Here is a 21,817-nt window from a genome sequence, read left to right as displayed (position 1 = left end):
TCAGATAAGGATATATGTTTTACATCCAAATTATGGAAGAGTATTCATGAAAGTTTGGGCACAAATGCATTTCATCCACAGATAGATGGTCAATCAGAAAGATTAATTCATGAGCTAGAAGATTTGTTAAGATTATGTATGGTTGATTTTGAAGGTAGTTGGGAAGAACACATTCCATAGATAGAGTTCACTTATAATAATAACTACCAATAAAGTATCAAGATGACTCCATATGAGACTTTGTATGACAAAAAATGCAGAACTCCATTGAGTTAGTTTGAAATTAGAGAGATATAATTATTGGGTCTTAAGTTAGTTAATCAAGACACTGAAAAAATCAGATTAATTAGAGATAAATTAAAAGCAACCTAGGATCGTTAGCAAAAAATAATATGATCCTAAGCATAAAATGATAGAATTTGAAGTTGGGGATTTTGTGTTCTTAAAAGTTGTACCAATGAAGAGTGTTTCTAGATTTGGTCAAGGAGAAAAATGCACTCCTCGTTATATTGACTCATTTGAGATTATTTAGTGAGTGGAATAAGTTGCTTACAAACTAGCATTACCTATAGACATGTCTAATGTACATAATATTTTTATGTGTCAATGCTCAAAAAATGGGTTAAAGATGAAATTCAGGGACTCAAAATGAAATTGAACTTCAAAATGATTTGACATATACTGAGGAACCTGAAAAGATAATAGAAAGGGTTATTCATAAATTAAGAAGTAGAATAATTCTTTATGTGAAAGTTAAATGAAAGCACAGGCCAGTAAAATAGGCTATATGGGAAAAAGAGGCCATGAGACAGAAGTATCCTTGCCTATTTTAAGAAACATGAAAAGTTAAATTTGAGGGACAATATTCTATAGAGGGAAGATTTGTAATAACCTAAATTCCAAGTAAGATTACAATAATTTTTGCTTAATTAAATTATACCCAAATCATTAACTTCTATTAAATTTTAACGAATTTCTTTCCTACAATTTTAACTTATAATTACTTTCAATTATGATTAGCAATTAATGACTATTAACACAGAATATTGTTATGCTAATTAATGCTAATAATTATTTTTAAAGAATTAAGTAAATAATTAACAATTTTTGTTAACCATTAAACTAATGTTAATTGATAGTAATTCCGATATATTAATTAATAATATTACTGTTTACACTCATCCACCCATTAATCAAAAGGAAGCATCTATTTGATTAGGTAGTTTCATTTTAATAGAAATGAAGGGATGGGTACGGGTAAGAGGAAGATGTCATAACCTTATCAAAACCATCTTGTGTACACTCAACAATCCTATGTCTAAATTGACCACAGCAAAAATACATGCCTAATGCTTTGTAACACTAACCATTGTATTTTACCACACTACGAACATAATAGGGCCTCTCTCACTGAACCCCAAGAATTAACAACTCTGCCTTTATCTAATCCAGAAGAAATTACTATTGGTTGTACACTCCTTCTGAACTCAAAAGGTCCAAACTTGCTCTGATACCAAAAACCTTGCATCTCACTCTTCTATAAATTAAATCATAGGGCTATATTATAATTCACTTCTCCAACGAATGCTCTGATACCAAAAACCTTGCCACAGTCGGACACGATATAAAATATGTGATATTGGGTCATATTGGGTTGGATTGTGACAGAAGATATATAAAGGCTTATGGTTACTTGTTGATGCGTTTGAGGTAGTGAAGGAATTAGGTAAAGCGGAGTAGAAATAGTGGGAAGAATTGCGGCTTGTGGTGAGTGCAAAGAGTCGGGATTATTACGTCCTCCGACCGGATGCAGAGGAACATCCGGTCGTAGGCAAAATCCCGCCTATACCGAGGTGTACCGAGTTTTTAAAAAACTCGGTACACCTCGGTATAGGCGGGATTTTGCCTACGACCGGATGTTCCTCTGCATCCTTACACCGGACCAAATAAAAGTTTGTGCAAAGAGGCGGTTGAGGCACCATTCTTGTGTTCGTCACAGTGCTTTGATTAAAGAGTGCGACACAATAAGGTGAAGAGGAAATCGATTGCAGGGAGGAATTCGGTTCTATGTGTTGAAGGAATTGGGAAGCATGACTTGTGGATCATGTGAGCAGAACAATAGTTAACTGAGAGAAATTTTTGTGTGAGAAATCAATAACATTGAGGAGAATGGTTTCTTGGTGGAGTAAGAAGCATAACGACTATTGTTGCCGTGAGTGAACTGTGATCAATTCAGTGAAACAAAAAAAGAGAAAGGAAGATAAGAAAATTGAGGAAAGAAGAATATGAGGTAAAGTAAATTTAGTTGTTTCAAAGTGATTGATAAATTTGTAAAGGTTAGTACAAGTTTTTGAAGAAGTTTACACAAATTGTATTTTAGGATTCATCGAAGGGAGGTTACGAGGTAAATGACTATGTTAGTATAAATTTATTTTATGCAATTTATTTGAATTTTAAAGTGTAGAAATCATAGAATTGGATAGATGATTGTAGATAACTTACAAACGAAGAATAGTACGTGGTGGAGGATTTGAGGAGATAGATTGTCAAAGAGATTAGTTATGTAAATTTTAAAATTACAAAAGCAAGAACTATTAATTCTAGATACATGCCATTTAAAATTACAAAAGCAAGAACTATTAATTCTAGATACATGCCATGTTACTTGACTTGTTTGAAGAGATAAACGCATAATTAAAATTTCAATAGTGAATATGAGCATACATTCAAATATTCATGTACAAACAACTGTATATTCATATGAATAATTGGAGTTTGAAATAAGATCAAATATGAATGTTTAAAACTTTTCTTACTTGGTAACATTATGAAAAGATGTTCAATTCTTTGTCTATTGTAAACACATTCTTTGTATGTAAATAGTATAACAGAAAGATCGTTATGAAAGCATGCAACAATACAAAATAAGTATGAATTACAAGTATTTAAAGTATGCTAAATATGAAATTAGAAAAGATTGATTATAAAATAATATGATACCTGTAATTACAAGTGGGGCAAAAAGGACCTAAGATATGATACTTACATTGCATGTGGGGCTAAAAGAGATCCATACATAATACATGCATAATAGGTGTGGCAAAATAGACCCCTAAAAAGACAAAATACACCTCTATGTAGTTTAATGACAATAATATCATGTTTACTTGTATTTCATTGAATATTCTTATGTCAGATTTACTTGTAATTCATTGAATATTCTTATAAAAGTTTAAACAAAATTTTAGACTAACATTGATATTCTATACCTACTTCAAAAGAATTAAAAGGATAATCCTTGTGTTATTTTGCAAATAATGATTAATTGATTCAAATATAATTTTAATATGATGATTTCTTATAATATTGCATCTAAATTATTATTAAATTTGCATAACATTATGAGCCTCATAGCTCACCAGTTTAAATGCCCAAAATGTCCCCTCTAAATATTTTTTTTTTTTTTTTGAGGGTGGGCAAACTTTATCATGAAAACAAGAAAGAATATCAAACATCTATCCCAACTAAACCAATCTAATCCATATGGCTTCTCCAACAATATGAACCTCAGAGATTCTCAGCAATTTTTGCCTTCTCAGATTCAAGATTAGCTTGAAGAGAGTATACTTAGTAAAATCTCAAATCTACTCATTGAAACAAAAGAAACTAGCTCGACACTAAGTGAATTTGAACTCGACTCTTTCAATAGAAATCTCAGTCTTAGCCTGTGATGTTCTTTGCGCCTTAACTCATCATAATCGACTTTCTTTTCTTCTTCCATTAAACTAGTGGCTACTTCAACATACTCATCCTTTTCTTCAACAAATGGCCTCAAGAAATCAACAACTCACGCCTCAGCCTCAATACTCTGACAAAACTGTGGTATCGTTAAGAAGTTTCATCGTCAACTACATAAAGAATCACCCAGACAAGGAGAATCTACAACTTATATCCACTCCTTAAAGAGTTAGGCGGCTTTGTTACTGCTTTTTAAAACAACTTTTTGGTACATAAATTTTAATTTTTGTACCATAAAACTGCTTCAAAAAGCAATAATAAAACCGTTCCAAACGAAGCCTTAATCCAAAAAGATTACATACAATGGCCTTAGCAATCTAGTTATATCAGATAAGCTCATCTTTCTGGCTTTCTCTAGCTTCTTTGTCTGATCCAATTTTGATACAAAAAAGAGGAAGAATCACCAACACATTTGCATTTCTATCATTCCTTAAAGCTTTCCAGCAACATTGCCAAAATCTTTTTGCTGGTGAACTTCTTGATTTTTTTTTTATATATTCAAAAGATATGAGAAAAGCTCAGGCATGGTCTTTAAAAAGAAAAGAAAAAGTTAAGAGATATTTAAAGACTTGAAGCAGTCAACTGATTTACCATCCATCCAATCAAGATAAAATCAATAAATAACATGTCATGGTCAATGATTACCAAGGTCAAATCAAGGAAATTGATAAACTCTCATTTTCTTTTTAGCTTCTAAGAAGATACATAAGATCTAGAAAAAAAGAAAAAAGAAAAAAGAAAAAAAAAATGAAGCCTTGTAACAACCTATTTTATTTTATCAAAAGCCCGTGATTTCAAATTTTCTTAGGCTTCGTTTGAAATGGCTTTCTTACTGTTTCTTAAAGTAGCCTTTTAGTATAAAAATTAAAATTTTTGTACTAAAAGTGGATTTAAGAAACAATAAAAAAGCGATCCCAAACAAAGCCTTAGTGGCCAAGGTTGAATTACAATACATTGTCTATACTCTTCCAGAGCCCAACAAGACATGAGTCACATGACCATATAATTGTTCAAATAAATTAAAACAAAGGAACCATCAAAGAAGGCAAATGATATTCCTGATGCTAGTTCAGTGCAGCAACGCATTGACATGAGTGGTTAAGGACCAATTAAACAAAACAGACGGTGATAATCAAAATTTTAAACTTCGGATGACTACAAAAACAAAGGAGTATTTTACACGATCATTGTCTATAGAAAACTACGGCAAAATACAGCCAAAGGGCCAATTAACGCTGTTTTGAGTATGGAAGAAGGCAGTCATACATTCTCCCCATGCGCGAAATAACGGCAAGTTTGTGATCAATCTGCACTTCTGTTTTCATTAGCTTAATAATATCCTGTCTCAGCCTGCACCCAAATAAAATAAAAAGAGTTATGAAGCTAAATTTTCCAATCCAACCACATACAAACACCTTCATTGAACTAGAAAGATCTGATAACTTCTCATGTTCACTTTGCCTCTAGCTTTTCCTTTTCTTATGTCCCTTGTTTTGAAAATAAAAAGTTTGCTTCACAGAGGCCAAGATTGATGAATGTGATGAATAGTGGATCCTGCCATAAGCTTTGGAAGCTCCAAGGTACCTTTGAGCTTTTATCTCTTGTTGATGGCTTCTTTCGTTTCAAGTTCAAAAGTGTCGAGCATATGAAAATGATATGTAACGGAGGGCCTAAGTTCCTCAATGAGCAACTAGTTATGTTAAGAAACAACCACCTAACTTCATTCCGGTTAAGGAGGAATTTAGAGTATCCACCTAGATCAAGTTATCAAATCTTCTTTTATATTGTTGGACCAAAACTAATATATCTAAAATTGTCAGTAAGATTAGTAACCCCTTACGATTGATCCTTTGATGACTTCTAAATCTCAACGAACCTTAGTTGGAGTTAGTATATTGATCGCCTACTTTGTTTTTTAAGATAATATTTTATCTCCTTAAATAAGAAATAATTTGTTCAAACTAAGATTTAAGAATGGAACCAAAGATCTAAGAATGGAAGCCTGCACCATGTAATGGTTCTAAATATGCTTACTCAAAAGTTCCTCGACTGTCAAATGGCACACTTAACTAAGGTTGTGTAGGAGTACAAGTAGTAGTCATTTTTTGCTTCGGGTGAAAGTTCTAAGGTGATTATCTTTTGTTCTCCTCTCATTTTTAACCATCATCTCCTTAATCCAGATCTCAATTTTACCAAATCTCCTTCTGATAAATGTCATGCTTCTCCCTCTAATGTGTCAAATAGTAAATCATTGAATGACGATTCTAAATCCCATCACATTCTCCATAATTCTCTGGAAAATACTATTAAGGATGAAGATCCAAAAGTGCTTTGTTAGAAAATGATATTCAATAAAGGTGGATGAGATATTTTGCTAAATTTTCAATAAAGATTGTAAGAATATGATTGACATTAGTGACCTTAGCACCCTAAATAAAAATAAAAAATAGGTTTAGCTGTTTAAGTTTTTTTTTTAATTTCAAGAGGCGAACGCCTCACCTAAATGAGGCGAAGCGTACCTTGAGGCGCACCTCAGTTTGATTGAGGCACACGCCTCAATATTCAAAGCGTCAACATGCAAAATTGTGCCAAGGCGCGCCTCCTATTACGCAATTTTAAAACATGATTAGAGCTAACAGCAGCTTCTCAAAAATGCTTCTCAGTCTCATCATCACACTACCTCCATCTCACAGTTTCTAGCTAGTCACATTATCTCACAAGTATATTCTTGTTTTTTAATTATTATTATTACAACAATTCATTATTTAAATCATTTAATTTTTTTTATTTATTAATTTTGAGTAGCTATAAATTATTATTATTGAAAGCATTATTGCATTTGCTAAAAAGATCTCCCTAATCTGGTTTAAGATTTTTAAATAATTAATAACTGCATGCACATAATATATATATATATATATATATATATATAAGCGCTTCACTTTATGCTCTGCAGTTGAAGAAAAAAAAAACATAAAACAAAAAAAAATCCTTATGCATTGTATTGAACTTAATGCTTTGAAAACACTTGATTACATCTTTCTCATCTATGCCATCTACAACACCACGGATTGGCCCCCTTTCTCAACCTTCTCCCCCATTGCAGAGATCCTTATGTACATTGAGTTTAAATCATATATGACAACTTCGAAAACAACCCTATCTCCAAAGCGAGATGGAGTAGCTAGCATTTCAATTAATGAAGGGGGGTGTTATTGTGGTATTTTAAATGTTACTGAAATATTATGATGGTTTATATGTAAAGAGGAATTTGGAGTTAAATATGTAAATAGAAAATAATTTAATATAGTTTGTGTAAATCTCCCATTTTTATGTTGTCATCGAAAACCACCATTTTTAAGCAAATTATAGGAAGATCTGTCCAAATTTTTTAACTAACACGTGTCTGCTTTATGGCAGTTTGTCCTGCTGCAAAATAGTGCAGAAGCTAAAACTAACAAGGACAATCACTAAAATACAATCTCAAGAGTATTGAAATTTACAAGAAAGAATCCTATACCAACCTTGGCCATTCATGAGTTTCTTTTGCATTCTTTTCAACAGCTTTGCAAAGTAGATCAAGGCTATAGATCATCATTCCAAATATCCATGCAGCATCTTCCTCCTGACATCAGAAAAAATTATCAAACATGATTCCCCCCGAAAGTCCTTCAGAATTTTCATTAAATGACAAGGTTCAAAGAATATAGTAGAGAAAAAATATTGAAATTGAACATTTAGGCGATTATTTGAAATTTCATTGCATCATTTAATGCGGATTCAATACCTATTGTATGGACAGTTTGATGATAACTGTTCACACGACGTTTTTCAATTTCTAGGGGAAACAAAAAGAGGATTCTGATCCAATTCTTACAAGGAATTATAAAGCATGATAATTTTTTCCATTAGATAAAATCCTACTTTATAACAGTCTTTAATTACATTGTATTAAAAAGAGTTGGTAGATTTTGTAGTTATTTGTAAGGTAGTGATAGCCTTAAATCAAATTCAGACTGTTCCTCCCCTTTTGGACACGTATGATTGGTGAGGCCCACAGTTAATGTTGGGGACCAGTTCAAATTCAGACCAACTATCATTTCTCTATTTGTAATAGCTAGCACATCACGAGTTGTGCATACTTGATCTCTACAGTATATCGTAGTTAATAGACTATTTAATATATGGTTTGTGAATATTTCAAGCATCAGGAGTCAATGTTTACTAGAAAAAAACTTTCTTGATGTATATGAGATAGCCCAGATTTAATTATATATGAATTTTCTCAAACATGCAGTTGCCAGTGCATGCATTCTGTAAGTTGGAATTCCAATTATATGCATAAATGCATTATTGCTTAACTCGCAGGCATCTTAACACTTTATTAGCAGCGTGCCACCTTATGCTCATGTAGAGTTGCCCAAATTGTTTCATGTTTTCTAAAGACAACTTGCTTCAGTTACGGAGCATGTTGATAGTTTCTGAGGAGAATATTTGTATGTTTTACATAGAGTAGAGGAAACAAATAAAAGAGAATAATATTCCTAGTAATGTTAAGAAACGATCAACCAGCAGCATTCTACCAGAAGGGATGCTACAAAGAAGATTTTTAAGTCTCTAGTTCAAGATGATAACTTCCAACTCCCCAAACCCAAAAGATCAGTAGATGTTGATAAGAGCAATGAAACAAACTATTGCCCTTATCATAGGATGTTGAGTCATGTTCTAGAAGATTGCTATGTCTTTAAGGATTGGGTTGAAAATGAGTACAAATTTAGTAGGATGATTCTTGCTGATGCATACTTAGCCAACCCATCACAGGGGTCTGTTAAGGTTATTCATGGGGAAGTAATCCTTACCAAAGGATAGAAAGAAGAATCAGCAAGTGCATCTTCTTCATCTTCAGTAGTGTCCATTCAGAAAGCAGCACTAATGATTTGCTTGCAGATGCAAAGGGTTGGCAGTTTTGTTTGTCCAAATCTTTCATGAAACTTTTAAACAAGCTACCCAAAACGCTGTTGAAGTTTTCAAAAGCAACTCAAATGCCCACTAAAAAGACCTATTTTAATGTTCCTTCAAATAACTCAATAAATGGAAAGGGTCCTTCACCATTGAAACTCTCTCAAAAGTAAAGAAAGAATCAACTTCTAAAGTCAAATAGGTTATCCCTCCAAGTGGCAAGGGAAAATCCCCCAAGCCAATCACTCTTTTAGATTTCATGTATGTTTCAAATGGTATTAATGAAATGAACAATCTTTCCTCGTACATGTTATTTGTTTTCTATGAATTTGATAATTAACAAACTACAAATGAATCTTCTTAATTATTTGAATCAAGTTATGATGATGATCTACTTGTATACAAAATGCAGGGAGTAAAGATTGTCATTAAGCCTGAGTCACCTGACTTAGAGACAACATATCAAATAAAGAAGAATCAAATTCTGAGATTTTGGTTGATGTGACCTCACTTTTTGAGCCTGAACAAATAATAGAAATAAATCTCAGAATTATTCATGTTGTACAATCTCCAATGGAATCAAATAAAGATAAGAGAAAAGAACCCATAAATTAAAATGAGGGCATAATTCCACCAACACCTACTCAACAGAGTAAGTGGGTGGTGGACCACCAAATGTGGATTATGATATATTAGCTCATCCTAAGAAACTCACTGCAAGACTGAGTATATATGATGAACTCGTTTTTTCTCCTGAAATACGAGAGGCTTTGATCAAGGGTCTTCTTCATCCTAAAATTTGTTTAGCTCAACTCACAGAGTATTCTTTTGAGGAGGCATTACACTTTAAAGAGGCATTACAGTTTAAAGAAGTATATGGAGTTACATTTTCTGATGAAAATCTACTCTTAGGAACTTCAGATCACAATCGCCAACTTTACATTATTGTTAACATTGACAATTATAAATTGAATAGAGTACTTGTCGACCCAGGTGCATCGGTCAACATAATGAGCCTAAGAACTTTAGTCCACCTTAATGTTGACACGCATAAATTAAGTTCTTACAAAATGATGTTGCATGGCTTCAATGAAAAAGGACAAAGGACCTTAGGCTATATTACTCTTTCACTTTTGATGGGGGATTTAAGAACTGAATCTAAGTTCCATATAGTTGATTCTGAAACATCATTCAAAGCACTTCTTGATAGACCTTGGCTCCATGAAAATAAAATAGTTCCTTTCTATCTATACCAATGCAAGAAATATGAGCGTAATAGTGTAAAACACTACATAAAGAGAAATACCATTTAGTGTACATGAAGTTGAGAAATATGAAGATGTTTCTTAGAGGCAAACAATATTTTCCAGATCTATAGTGCCAGCGAAAGATCAATCAAAATCTAGTACATTAAAGGCAAAGTCTCCATCACCTATTCGAAAGCACCCTCAAGAAGAACTTGAAGAAAAGATCCAATAGAATCCTGCCCCTCCTTCAACACAACGAGGAGGAAGGATGACACAACGTGCTTGTGGCAGGGATCGTGGTAGAGGACGCAGAGGTTGTGATAAAATTCATTGCACAGGTCAAGATGAGTGGAAGATGAGGGGCACCAAAATCCAATCTCCACCATTTGCTTCAGGAAGGCCAGTCACTCATGTAGGCTTAGGGTCCAATTCAAAGGCTGAGCCAATTTGAAGGGTAATTTGTTGACCTGCATCTTATACCCAAAAGAATAAAAAGAAAGAGGAAACCATGAATCCCGTGTATATACCTTGTGCCCGTTGGATCCACAAAACCTACCGAAATCCTCTGCCAAATCCCATAAAATCTGCTCAAATCTTTAATACCTCGGATGCATCGAAGCTGTCCCGTAAAATCCGCTGCACTCGTATCACCTCCCCGAAATCCCGCTAAATCGGCGCCGTTTGCAGTTGTTTTCCAGAAAACCTGCGACACCAGCCCCGATCGCACTCCCATTCGCACCTATAAGTACCGAGCGAACGAAGTAGAAGCTCTCGGATCCCGTCCGCTTCCTCCCACGACCGAAGCTCCACTTCTCCTCCTTCCCCAAGCCGACCGAGCCCAAGCAGACGATCAGCTCCCGACCTCCTCCAGTCCGACCTCTCGTTTCTTCCGATCCAATTGCAAGCACAGAGAGAGAGAGAGAGAGAGAGACCGAGAGCTCTTACCTGGCCGATATCTCCACTGCCGAACTCCCTCTTCTCTCACGAACTCGAGCCCCCCCCCCTCTATTCAGAAGCTGCTACGCCACGCCACCGGATCTGCAACCTCCGTACAAGCAGACAGAAGGCGTCTATTCCAAGAATACCCCCGCACGTGCACAATAGTTTGTATACACATAGGCACACTAAAAGGGGTAAATATAATCCAAACCCGCATGGGCCCCGGCGAGCGTGTTATTGGTACACACGTGACGTCTAGGGATGCTGCGCGGGTTGATAAGTGAATTCAGGTTCGAAACCGATCCTTCTATACGGGTCAATAGAAGTCGACAGGGTTCGAATCATTAAGCAAATATAAAGTTGTGGTGACCAGTATATTTGCTTTAAAATATCCATATTAGGCCTTCAAGGCCTATAACAATGAGAATTCACTATCAAAAGGCATAAAGCCTACGAAACCCAGATATTTAAAATAGGAAATTTCACCACCTAGCACTTAAAGCAGATGGATGTTTCGTCCAAGGGTACCTTATAGACCTAGGATGGATGTTTGTCTAAGGGGACAAATTTGAATCCACCTTAGCTAACAGAGGGCTTTGTGCCCTATCGATCATATCCTATTGATTCATATCTCAAGGATTTAACGCCATTAAGGAGTGTATTGGCTCTGGCCATAACCGCTATCTGTGGTGCCATTTGGCGGCAAAACCACTCGGTTCAGAGGGCCCCGGGTCGTCGTAACCGTTTATCTTACGGTGCCATTTGGCGGCCAACCGCCGGTTAGAGGACACGTACCACGTCCTTACTGGCAGGAGATTGTTTGAGAATGGATCCTAGTGATATTTTCGACTAGGCATTTGGCTCTTTTTTGTGAGCTGAAGTAAATTTTGAATTTGTCCACCTCGGCAAACTATTGCGGAGGGTGGATGGATTTAGCTTTGAGTGATTGATGGTTTGATTTCAATTTAAATATCTTGGAATTTGAATTTTGATAGACACTTGAGTGAGATTTGAAATATTTGTAAACCCCTCTGGTTGAGATCTGCATTCAACACGGCCATCATCGGGTTTGGATTGATTACACCTAAACCTAAAACAAAGAAAACATGGCCAGAGCCCACTAATCCATATATAGGCTTATAAATTGCTCATAGAACAAAACTTTATATCTAATGCAGTGAAATCCTACGGCAATGCCTGCGGAAGAAAATAAAATCAAAAAGCATCCACTGTCATACTTTGAATAGAAGCAAAATTAGTAGCAAATTTTTAAGGGTGTGTATCTCAACAACAAAATAAGATTCAGCTATTAAGAATTCTGCAAATCATTAGGACTTTACCATTCCTTGTTCCGTGCTGACTTGGAATTGCATTATCCATTCTTCAACTTCGACTAAAAGAAGCCGCCTCCGAATTCGAGCAACTCTTCCTCTACCTTCTTCCCCTTTGTCCTAATTTTTCACATACTAAGTCAGTCCATTGCAATTCAAGATAACTAATAGTAGTGTGTAGCATCTTAACTAGAAAAATCAACTAATTGTTACTGAGCTTCTTCCAGCCATACAAGTAGCATCGAAGTATTCACAATAATGCAATACATCTGTATATACGTTAAAATGTAAAAGTAGTATGAATATGAAGCCTACAAGTACCTTAAGGCATTAATACAAAAAAAAATATTAATATGTCCATGTGTGTATGCATACTTGCATCCATCCACACAATACAAGCCTAAAGAATCTATATATATATATATATAGAGAGAGAGAGAGAGAAGGATAGAAATCTATTTCATATACTTTATAAAATGGGTGCAAAGCCAGTCATATTATTAATTTTAAGAAGAATCACTAAATATAACAAATAGTTGATGCAAGAACCAAATAAAATGCACGTCACTTTTTTTCTTTTTTTTTTTTGAGAAAAGAATCAAAATGGTCCCTCTACTCTTTGTGAGAGTCCAAAATGATCCTCAACTCTTTTGAGAGGCCAATTTGGGCCCGCAATTTCTTAAAAATGGGTATTTTTGGTCCTAACATCAAAATTTGGAATTAATGGTGTTAAATCAAGATGTATTTTATTCATTTTTATTTAAATTATTCATTAAATGTAATTTTAAAGTAATAGTAAATTTAAAAAAAAATTATTAAGCATTTCCTTATAATTTTAATTTTAAATTTATTAATAATTCTAGTTTTAATTTGGGATCATTATAGACTAGAATTATTAATAAATTTTTTAAATAAAAAATGTTTAATATTCTTTTTTAAAATGCTATGACTTGAAAATTATATTAAATAAATAATTTAATTAAATACCCTTCTAATTTAACATCATTAACCCCAAAATTTGATATTAGGACAAAAAATAACTCTTTTTAAGAAGTTGAGAGACCAAATTGGTCCCTCAAAAGAGTTGGAATCATTTTGATCCCTCACAAAAAGTTGAGAGACCATTTTGGTCCTTTTCTTTTTCTATTTTTTTCAAGGGAGCAACAATGTAAGGAGTAAAGATAAAACCCATGATCTCATGGAGGAATTGAGGTATGAATTACTGTCAAAACTCAGTTCATATATATAAACATGCACATGTGTATAGACCATAGATGTAAAACGGGATGTAAAGAAGCCAGTAATTTGACATAACATCTCGAAAAAAAAAAGAGAGTTAATTCACTCATTTTTTACATCCTCCAATATAGTTCGAGAGGCCAAATCACAACTGTATAGCTTTGTTAAGAAGTGTATCAAGTCTCTGCTTGTATATGCAGGTTCACAGAGGCTGTTCACCATCAGACAAGTAGCTTACATGGAACCAATATTAATGATCTTTTTAACTCCCCTTTCATATCTGTTGATGGCTCATTAAAGGTGTGAGACTAGATTTTGTTTATATATCCTCACTCTAAGTTGTCCACGTAAGTGGGACTATAAGAGAGTTACTACATCCTAACGAAATAACTCATAAAGGAACTCATTTAAATATTGGTAGCGCTTGTTCATTTCATGAAGAAGATTGGCTAGAAAGACAACTAAAAAGTACAGCGACTTTCTTTATGAAAAGATAAACTTGAATGGCATATTTAAGATTATCAGCTCACCTGAAGCACCCATGTCCTTACAAGGTAGAGCAGAATAATTGATATAAAGAAAGCTGGGAGTGCAGCAAGAACAGCAAAGTTGATCTCATTTGCTTTAAGAATTTGATCCAGTTCAAGCATTGCTCTGTGCCCAGCAAAAGCTACATTAAGCAATGACAGGAAAAAAATTCTAAACAACAGCAATCTACCTGAGTATAGGACAGCCAACTCACGTCTCAAGATCCAATTTAAGCTTTTGAATCTGCAAACCAACAACGGTTATTCGCAGTTCGAGTAGGCAGGCTGAAATAACACTGAATGGAATCGACAGAGATGAACCTGAATAAGCATCGCTCGAGCAAGCTCTCCACCAATGAGATTTTGAAGTGGATGCATAACCTCCTTCTCATATCTATGCACTTGAATCATTTAAAAGCCAAAAGTGGAAGAAAAAAAAATAGACTCAAATTTAACCAAAAAAGAAAAAAAGAACATATCAAATGCCATATTCAGATGTCTGGATAATAGATTTAGGAACAATGCGATAAGACAATACCCGTGCCTTTAGATGCCACTTCAGTTGGGAATCTTACTAGGAAAACTAAAGAATCATATAGGATTTTTTTAAGACAATGAAATTTTATAACCATTCAGTGCAAAATTACCTGAGCAAGCAATCATAAAGTAATGCCAACATACAAGCAAAAAGACAAAATATATTGGATCAAAAAGCTAAATAGTTGAGCGATTGATATCTACCCACGATAAGTGAAGTAGGCCCGTAATCAAACACCCAGAAAGTCTAGAATGCCAAAGTCATCATGGGAGTTATCACAAAAAGCTTAGAATCTAATAAATCTGGGAGGACGGAGAAAAACCTTTTTTTTATCTCAATGAGAAAACAGAAGCTTTTTTATCCACTAACTAAGTAAACTTTTGATAGAATATAGAGATTGAATTAAGCTTGAATCATCAACAACCTCCACATCGGAACACTCATAGATAACATTGGGGAATATAGTTGAACCATCACAAGAAGAAGATAGATTATTAGTAACTAAAGGACCCTCAATTGGTAGACATAATGTTTGACCAAATATAGATACTGAATTATCAGTATGCCCACAATCATGTCAGATGATACCTGAGTGAAGGAGCAGGGGATACTGACTTCAAATTAATGAACATTAAACCGGAGGCACTAACTTAAGAGAGGAATCAAAAGGAGTCTTTGGAACATGAAAAACTCCAAAAGGGACCAAAGCTGAAGAAGCAACTCCTAATGAGTTGCGAGACCCAATTTGATCATAGTATTTACCACACTGACTCCTTATATGCTTGGACCAATCAATCCCCAATAATAGGCCCCAAGAAGCATATTTTCTCAATTTTGGATGTTTGTAAAGTAATTAGCATGATCATGAAAAAAGATTTTGCAAGAATGACGGTAACATGACCAACCCTTAAATTTCACTTTTTGCTGGTGCCAAAAATAAAAGTGTCAATCGTACCTCCAAAAACAAAGGGAAAGAAATATCAATTTCAACAAGAACACAAGCAACAAATGTCAACCGACAAAGAGGAATCGGTCATGAAGAAGCACAAGGCTAAGCCTCGACATTAACAAAGAGAAACACTGGCAAAGGAGTCAGATGAGCCTTAGGAAACAAGATGGGAGTCGGGCTCCACAAAGGAAAATGGGACAAGCTGCCATCAAAATTACTAACGACACATGAGCTAGAATAGGTGAGCAGGATGAAAGCAAAGTAGCAAAGGGGCAATGGGTAGACAACATCCACAACAGCGACCTGTGTGGCCATAAAAAAACTAGTAGGAGCGCGATAAGGTGTAGGTAAACTATCTCAACAAGATATGATGAAGGATCGGCAAACAAGCACAAGCAAGCAAAGTTTGAATAATATGAGTGAGAGCAAATTTGAGGAACGTGTGAGCGAGCAAGTGCGGTCCCGAGGAACATAAATCCGGGCAAATGTGTGATTAGGCAATGAGTGTGAGCATCAACTAGTGCAGGGAGCACGAGTGTAAGCAACCAAGTCTAGTAGTGCACCACAAGGATATTATATACTTAGGCTTTATGTAAACTTTGTGGTTTAGCTTTTTGGATTTCTAGGACTTCATTAGATCATAAAATTAAGGTCACAAGGTATTGCAAAGAAAATTAAGTTAAGAAGAGATATTAAAAGTAGTAAATTAACCAGAATAAAAACCCTCTCACCACTATGACATCAATTACAATGGTTCTACTTGCAAATATCACATACTTCTCACCTAAACGATGCCACCAATCACCATGAGCAATCCAATATGACTCAAAACCATAAAAGTTTTCAACTTGTCAAGAGAACTAGCCATCCTAAATCAAGAAAAAGCCAAAGCATACTAAATTAAAACGATAAATCCATCCTTTGGTAAAGAAAGCAAGCATCTGTAGTAATGCAATTAACTTAAAATGTTGAATAAGAGTCATCGCTATATAGGGTATCATCCCCAATAAATCTCCAAGTTAACATGAAGTAGAAGATTAACAGTCCACAGATTTAGAAATAAATTAAGGTTCCAAAAATGAGGCATGAACTGAAGATGAAGACTAGGTAAATAAATCTGTTGCAGATAAAAGAGATTTAATAGTATCCTATCATTGCACCAAAAAGAACCCATATCGAAGGGATCAAAGGTCCACTAATAAAAGGATAAAAACTAACACTGCACCCCTGCCCACTTCATAGCTAGAGAATGGTTGGGTATAACATTCCCAAGCTGATATTCATGAATGTTGGTAGAACCAAATGAAGATTCAGACACTTTGTCATCAAAACATTGAAGTAAGGGTCTCTAACCAATGTAAGGCAAGGGTCAAGCAAAATGTAGACATCAGAATAATGAATCGAAGCACCACTAGCAAATTCCAGAATGATAGAAGAAACCTCAATCCTCAGATTTTATTTAATGATAGACCGACACTATCCTCAAAACAAATCATAGCATTACCACAGGCACCATCCTCAGAAAAAGGAAACAACAATTCACCAAGAGTTATATCCACACGCTTGACGGAGTTATAAATAGCAGGAGCTCCAACATGATTCTCAATCACCATACGTGGAGAATGGTAGGATACATTTAGCGGCCATCTCCAACCTTTTAATATCAACACGAAATCTCAAATGGAGAGCAAAACAAGAAGAAGCGCCAATGACACATAACTTTACAATGAAAGCAAAAATGTCGCAAGTTTTAAATCACATCTATGTCAGTAATCATTCAACTCACAATCAATTCAATCTGTATCAAATATTTGAGCAACATTCAATTCGATCAAAAATAAAGCAATTGAGAATAAAATAAAGATGTGATATTGTGGGATTTGAAAATTTTGCTCCCTGACCTCTTTGTGCTTTTTCAAGAGTATTTTGATTGATTAGGTAGTTATGGATAAAGTTTTCAAAAGGCAGATTAATTTTAAGATAAGAAACTACCCAGAGATTTTGCCCTCATTTTACGAGGACTTTATTATCTTGTTTGAGGTTTCTCATAAGTGCAAGACCTTATGATTAATTACTCATCCAGCTAATAAGAGAGCACTTTTAATTAAAGGTTAGTCGTTAGATATGCACTAAGTACCCGACATATAGCAGCAACAATTTTTAAATTTGGAATCTTAGGATTTTAGTGTTTGGAATTTACCATCGTATACTTAAAGCGGATATTGGGGGAATGATAATGAGTCCGACCAAGATCTAATGATACAGTCATCTCAGACTATCTTGGAGCCTAGTCTACTCAGTTAGAGGAGACAGTTGACCCAACTAGACTAATGTATCATTCAAACCAATGGATCATTATCCCCAGCCATAGATTGCTTCGTCAAAGGGTACTTTGTAGAGTTGAGGTAGATGTTTGCCTAAGGGGACATAAAATCAACATTAGCTAATAGAGAGTTATGCGCCTATTAAGTATACCCTATGATTCATTACTTAAAAGCTCGGAGCCATTGGAAAACATGTTTATAAAACCCTAAATTTTTTTAAATCGTAAGCTTAAATTTTCCCTTGAAATTATACCCCCAAAATATAAACTTTTACAAAAACAAAAAAATTATTTCATTGTGATCTACCTGTCAAATTGAGCAAATTGATATATAAAAATAAATGTTAATTTACAAAAATGTGAAAGTTATGAAATTAGTTTTAATTTGCAATTTTTCCTTAAGTTTTTATTTAATGTTCAGTCATTAAAAATAATTTAGTTGTTAGTGGAATTCAAAATTTTCCATTTAACTTCACATGCATGGGTTTGATTTGAAATCATCATACTAAAATTTAATCACACACACACATAATATATATATATATATATATATATATATATAAGATAAATTGTAAATCCATTCCATTCTCACTACTCCTGTAATTTGCCTCTGGAGTCGAAATAGCAACTTACCGAAATTAAGTTGTGAGTAGGAGGGGATCGTGAGGGCAGCAGCAACTTAAAAAAAAAACAGATAACATAGAAGGAAGGAAAGGAAGAAAAAGAAAATAAAAGGAACGAAGCTAGGAAATAGGTAAGAAATCCAATTTGAATGAGGAGAGATTTAAGTAAAACCCTAATTTTATATCTTTTATAAATTGATTTCTAAATTACGAACTATTTATATTTTTTGCAAAATCATGACTTATTTAGATTGTTTATAAAAGAAAATGAGGTCGATGTATCATAAGGGATCAAATTTATGCTGCTAACCCAGAAAACAAGGTGAGATACTCAATCTCTAGTACAAGAAGCAACAAATTTTATTAGGTCTAAATTTTATAGCATTTCTTCATCATAAGGATTTGATGAAAATTTCAATAACAATGAAAGTTTCATGTTTATGATTAATTGTTCAAAAAGAAATTATTTCATATGTATAATGTTCTAAATTCATGATAATTGTATAATGTTACATGCTATCTCTGACACCTGCTATGATAGCTTGGTTATTATTAGTTTTACAGTCATGCTCTATAAATCAATATAGGTAAAGAGAAATATGTTTGATAATAAAAATTGAGAAAAATCATGTTATGAGAGATAAACTAGTAAGTGGCAACCTACACAGAGAAAGATAAAAGACCTGATAAGATAAGCCATAGTAGGGATCATACAACCTAATTATCGCTTCTAAAAAGTTGATATTTTGAGATCCAGCCTTGAAGGGGCCATAACTTAATGGTTAACCGACGAGCTAGGTGAAAAACAATTATAAACGTGCATGAATAAATAAGAAACATATGAGACAACAATAACATCAAGACTTTATCCCACTACGTGGGGTTAGCTATATGAATCATTTTTCTCCATTGTGTTATGTTGAGAAAATAAAAAACATATGAGAGAGAAATACCTATAAGATTTTATATAGTAATTGCACACTATTATGCATTGATTATTTACTAAAATGAGATACAGTCTATTCATTCCTTCTGATATATGTGTGTGTGTGTGTGTACAACTTATGACTCTGGCGTTAATTCAAACTACAAACATGCAAGTTGATGGCTTTTATTCCTATGTGTTGAATCATGTATTAGAATTGTGTATCCCATTGAGTGTTATGCTCACCAGTTGATATATTGCAGGAAAGGAAAAGGAGCCAGTGCGGCCTTAGCCTAGTAATCGACCGCCATTTGTGCTTAGTCAATTTGGGTGTACAGATTTTGTGTAGATAGAAGACTAACCCGTTTAGGAGAGTAGATGTATTAGATTTGGCCTATGTTAAGAGAGGTGGAGATAGACCTAAAAAGACTTGGTTAGAAAACATTAGAAATGATATTTTTTATAAGATTTAAATAAAAATTTGATTCTTAATAGGACACAATGGAGAAAATGGATTCATGTAGCCGACCTCACATAGTGGGATAAAGGCTTGATGTTGTTATTGTAGTAGAAGACTGATCAGTAAATTGAAAATTAAAAATTTTGGATATGTAAAATCTCATTTGAAGATTTAGTAAATCTTTGTATTATGTTTTGATTTATGTTGTGCATGCTTTTAAAAATTTAATCATGAGATAATTTTAGGGTTGGAGTATATTTGTATGGTGATAGTCTAGACTGATTAATTTTTCCACATATCATATCATGATGAATATAGTATAGGATTAGTGTTAATGAGAAAATTATCTGTTAGGATTATCCACCTCTATTACACCTCTGGTTGACTAAGGGGAGGTCAAAGTGGGGTGTGATAATATCTCCTTTGGTCATGATCATAATTTAATGGTGTCATTTTGCGACAAAAACACCCGGTCAGAGGACTCTATCATAACCATTTATTTGTAGTATCATTTGATAAAAAGATCACCAGTTAGGCGAAAAGTGTAACGTCCTTACTAGCAATGGATTGTTTGAGAATGAATCTTAGTAATATTCTGTAATACTCAAAATGTTCAAAATAAATGTAAGCATAAACTTACTCTAAATGTTCATTTATTTTCATTAAATTCTATTTTTAATTCAATTCATTTATATTTAAAGCACTATGCAGCTTTAACATTCCATTTCGTTCCTTCCACTGCTCGATCCAGGCGAGCAAAAGTTGGAGATGGACAGGCTATTTGATGCAATCTAGGACTATTATTTTTATTTTGTAATTTATTTCTTATGTTTTGAATGTTTAGTAATTTTGGACAATGATTTTTTTTATTATTCCCTATGATGGAAGACAATCAATGAACATGCTAGGTCGGTGCCCTTTGGATAATTCCCTCTGGTTTTTTCCTCTTGGTAAATTTGTTTGCTTGCTTTTGGCTAAATGGACATTTATTCATGGGAAGAATTTTTGCTGTGGGCTTGGTCCATTTCCCTTTTCCCATGATTGTTTGGTGTTTTGGCTTCTTTCGAATTGGTGGCTGCTAGATTTCTATTGGATTCTAAAGATTCCTCCTATTCTTTTGGCTGTTTAGTTCCCCATGTTGTCCGTCCCCTCCCTCTGCCATTTCCTATGTAATGTTGTCTCCTATTGGCTTGGTTTGGTAGCTGTTGGACTTCTTCTAGTTTCCAATGCAGATTTTGGATAGATGACTGTTGGTTTCCTGTGTTGTCCATTCCACTTCCTTAGCTTTTTCCTATGTTGGTTCCATTGGCTGTTTGGGCGGCACTATTAAGTGGCTGATGGGTTCATTTCTCCCTATATATAGGGTTGTTTGCTACTGCTGGAGAAGTTTTTTGTTGATATTTCTCAAAAACCTTAAGTTTTTTCTTCCTAGCTTGAGTGTTGCAATCTTCCTCTTCCTAATTCTTCTTCTAGTCCTCTATCTATTTCTTCTCTCCATGATTTCCATCCCATTTGTATCCTTCTTCTTCCAGTATAGTGAGTGAGGTGTGTTGTTTGGCTGGTTTTATTGGTATTTTCGGAGTGCCGACGGAGTTGGATCAAGATTTGTTGTGGCGAACCTCAAGTTTGAATTTTCCATTTGAGCACCATTATCTAATTTTCAGATTTGCATGAAAGGTGACATTTCTAGGTTGTTCTGAGGGAAGTTTATGTTTAATTATGTTTTCTTGCAAAGTTTCCTTGTAGTTCTTGTCCGTCTGTTCCTATGTAGTTTTCTTTCTTTGTTGATGATTTTATTTACTAAAGGAAGAGTCCTGTTCTGATTTATCCTAGTGATCTCCTACTTGGCTTTTAGAACTTAGGATACATCACTATTGTGGGCCGCTGCTTGCTGCCAGAAAAAAATAAAAAAAAAGAAGAAAATAATAAGGTAAGAAGAGAGAAAGGTTTAGGATAAGG

At 34.3% G+C, this 21,817-nt stretch overlaps 1 protein-coding gene across 4 annotated transcripts in view; it reads right to left on the bottom strand.

Annotated features, from left to right (window-relative positions):
- Nucleotides 1–21,817, bottom strand: part of LOC110098672 (protein DGS1, mitochondrial) — a 91,753-nt gene that overhangs the window by 11,480 nt on the left and 58,456 nt on the right. For 3 of the 4 annotated variants that reach the window (XM_020825573.2, XM_028697065.1, XM_028697066.1), the window contains 6 exons: nt 14,362–14,434; nt 14,256–14,284; nt 14,044–14,167; nt 12,284–12,394; nt 7,323–7,423; nt 4,794–5,148 (listed from right to left, as the gene is read on the bottom strand). In XM_020825573.2, the coding sequence (XP_020681232.1) occupies nt 5,028–5,148; nt 7,323–7,423; nt 12,284–12,394; nt 14,044–14,167; nt 14,256–14,284; nt 14,362–14,434 (559 nt within the window). In that variant the 3' untranslated portion in view covers nt 4,794–5,027. Of the gene's footprint in view, nt 1–4,793; nt 5,149–7,322; nt 7,424–12,283; nt 12,395–14,043; nt 14,168–14,255; nt 14,285–14,361; nt 14,435–21,817 lie in introns of those variants that run through there. The other variant, XM_020825574.2, reaches the window with a different exon arrangement.

The sequence above is a fragment of the Dendrobium catenatum genome, unplaced genomic scaffold (assembly GCF_001605985.2).
Source record: "Dendrobium catenatum unplaced genomic scaffold, ASM160598v2 fragScaff_scaffold_860, whole genome shotgun sequence".
Lineage (NCBI taxonomy): Eukaryota > Viridiplantae > Streptophyta > Magnoliopsida > Asparagales > Orchidaceae > Dendrobium > Dendrobium catenatum.
This window is presented reverse-complemented; position numbering and strand designations above follow the sequence as displayed.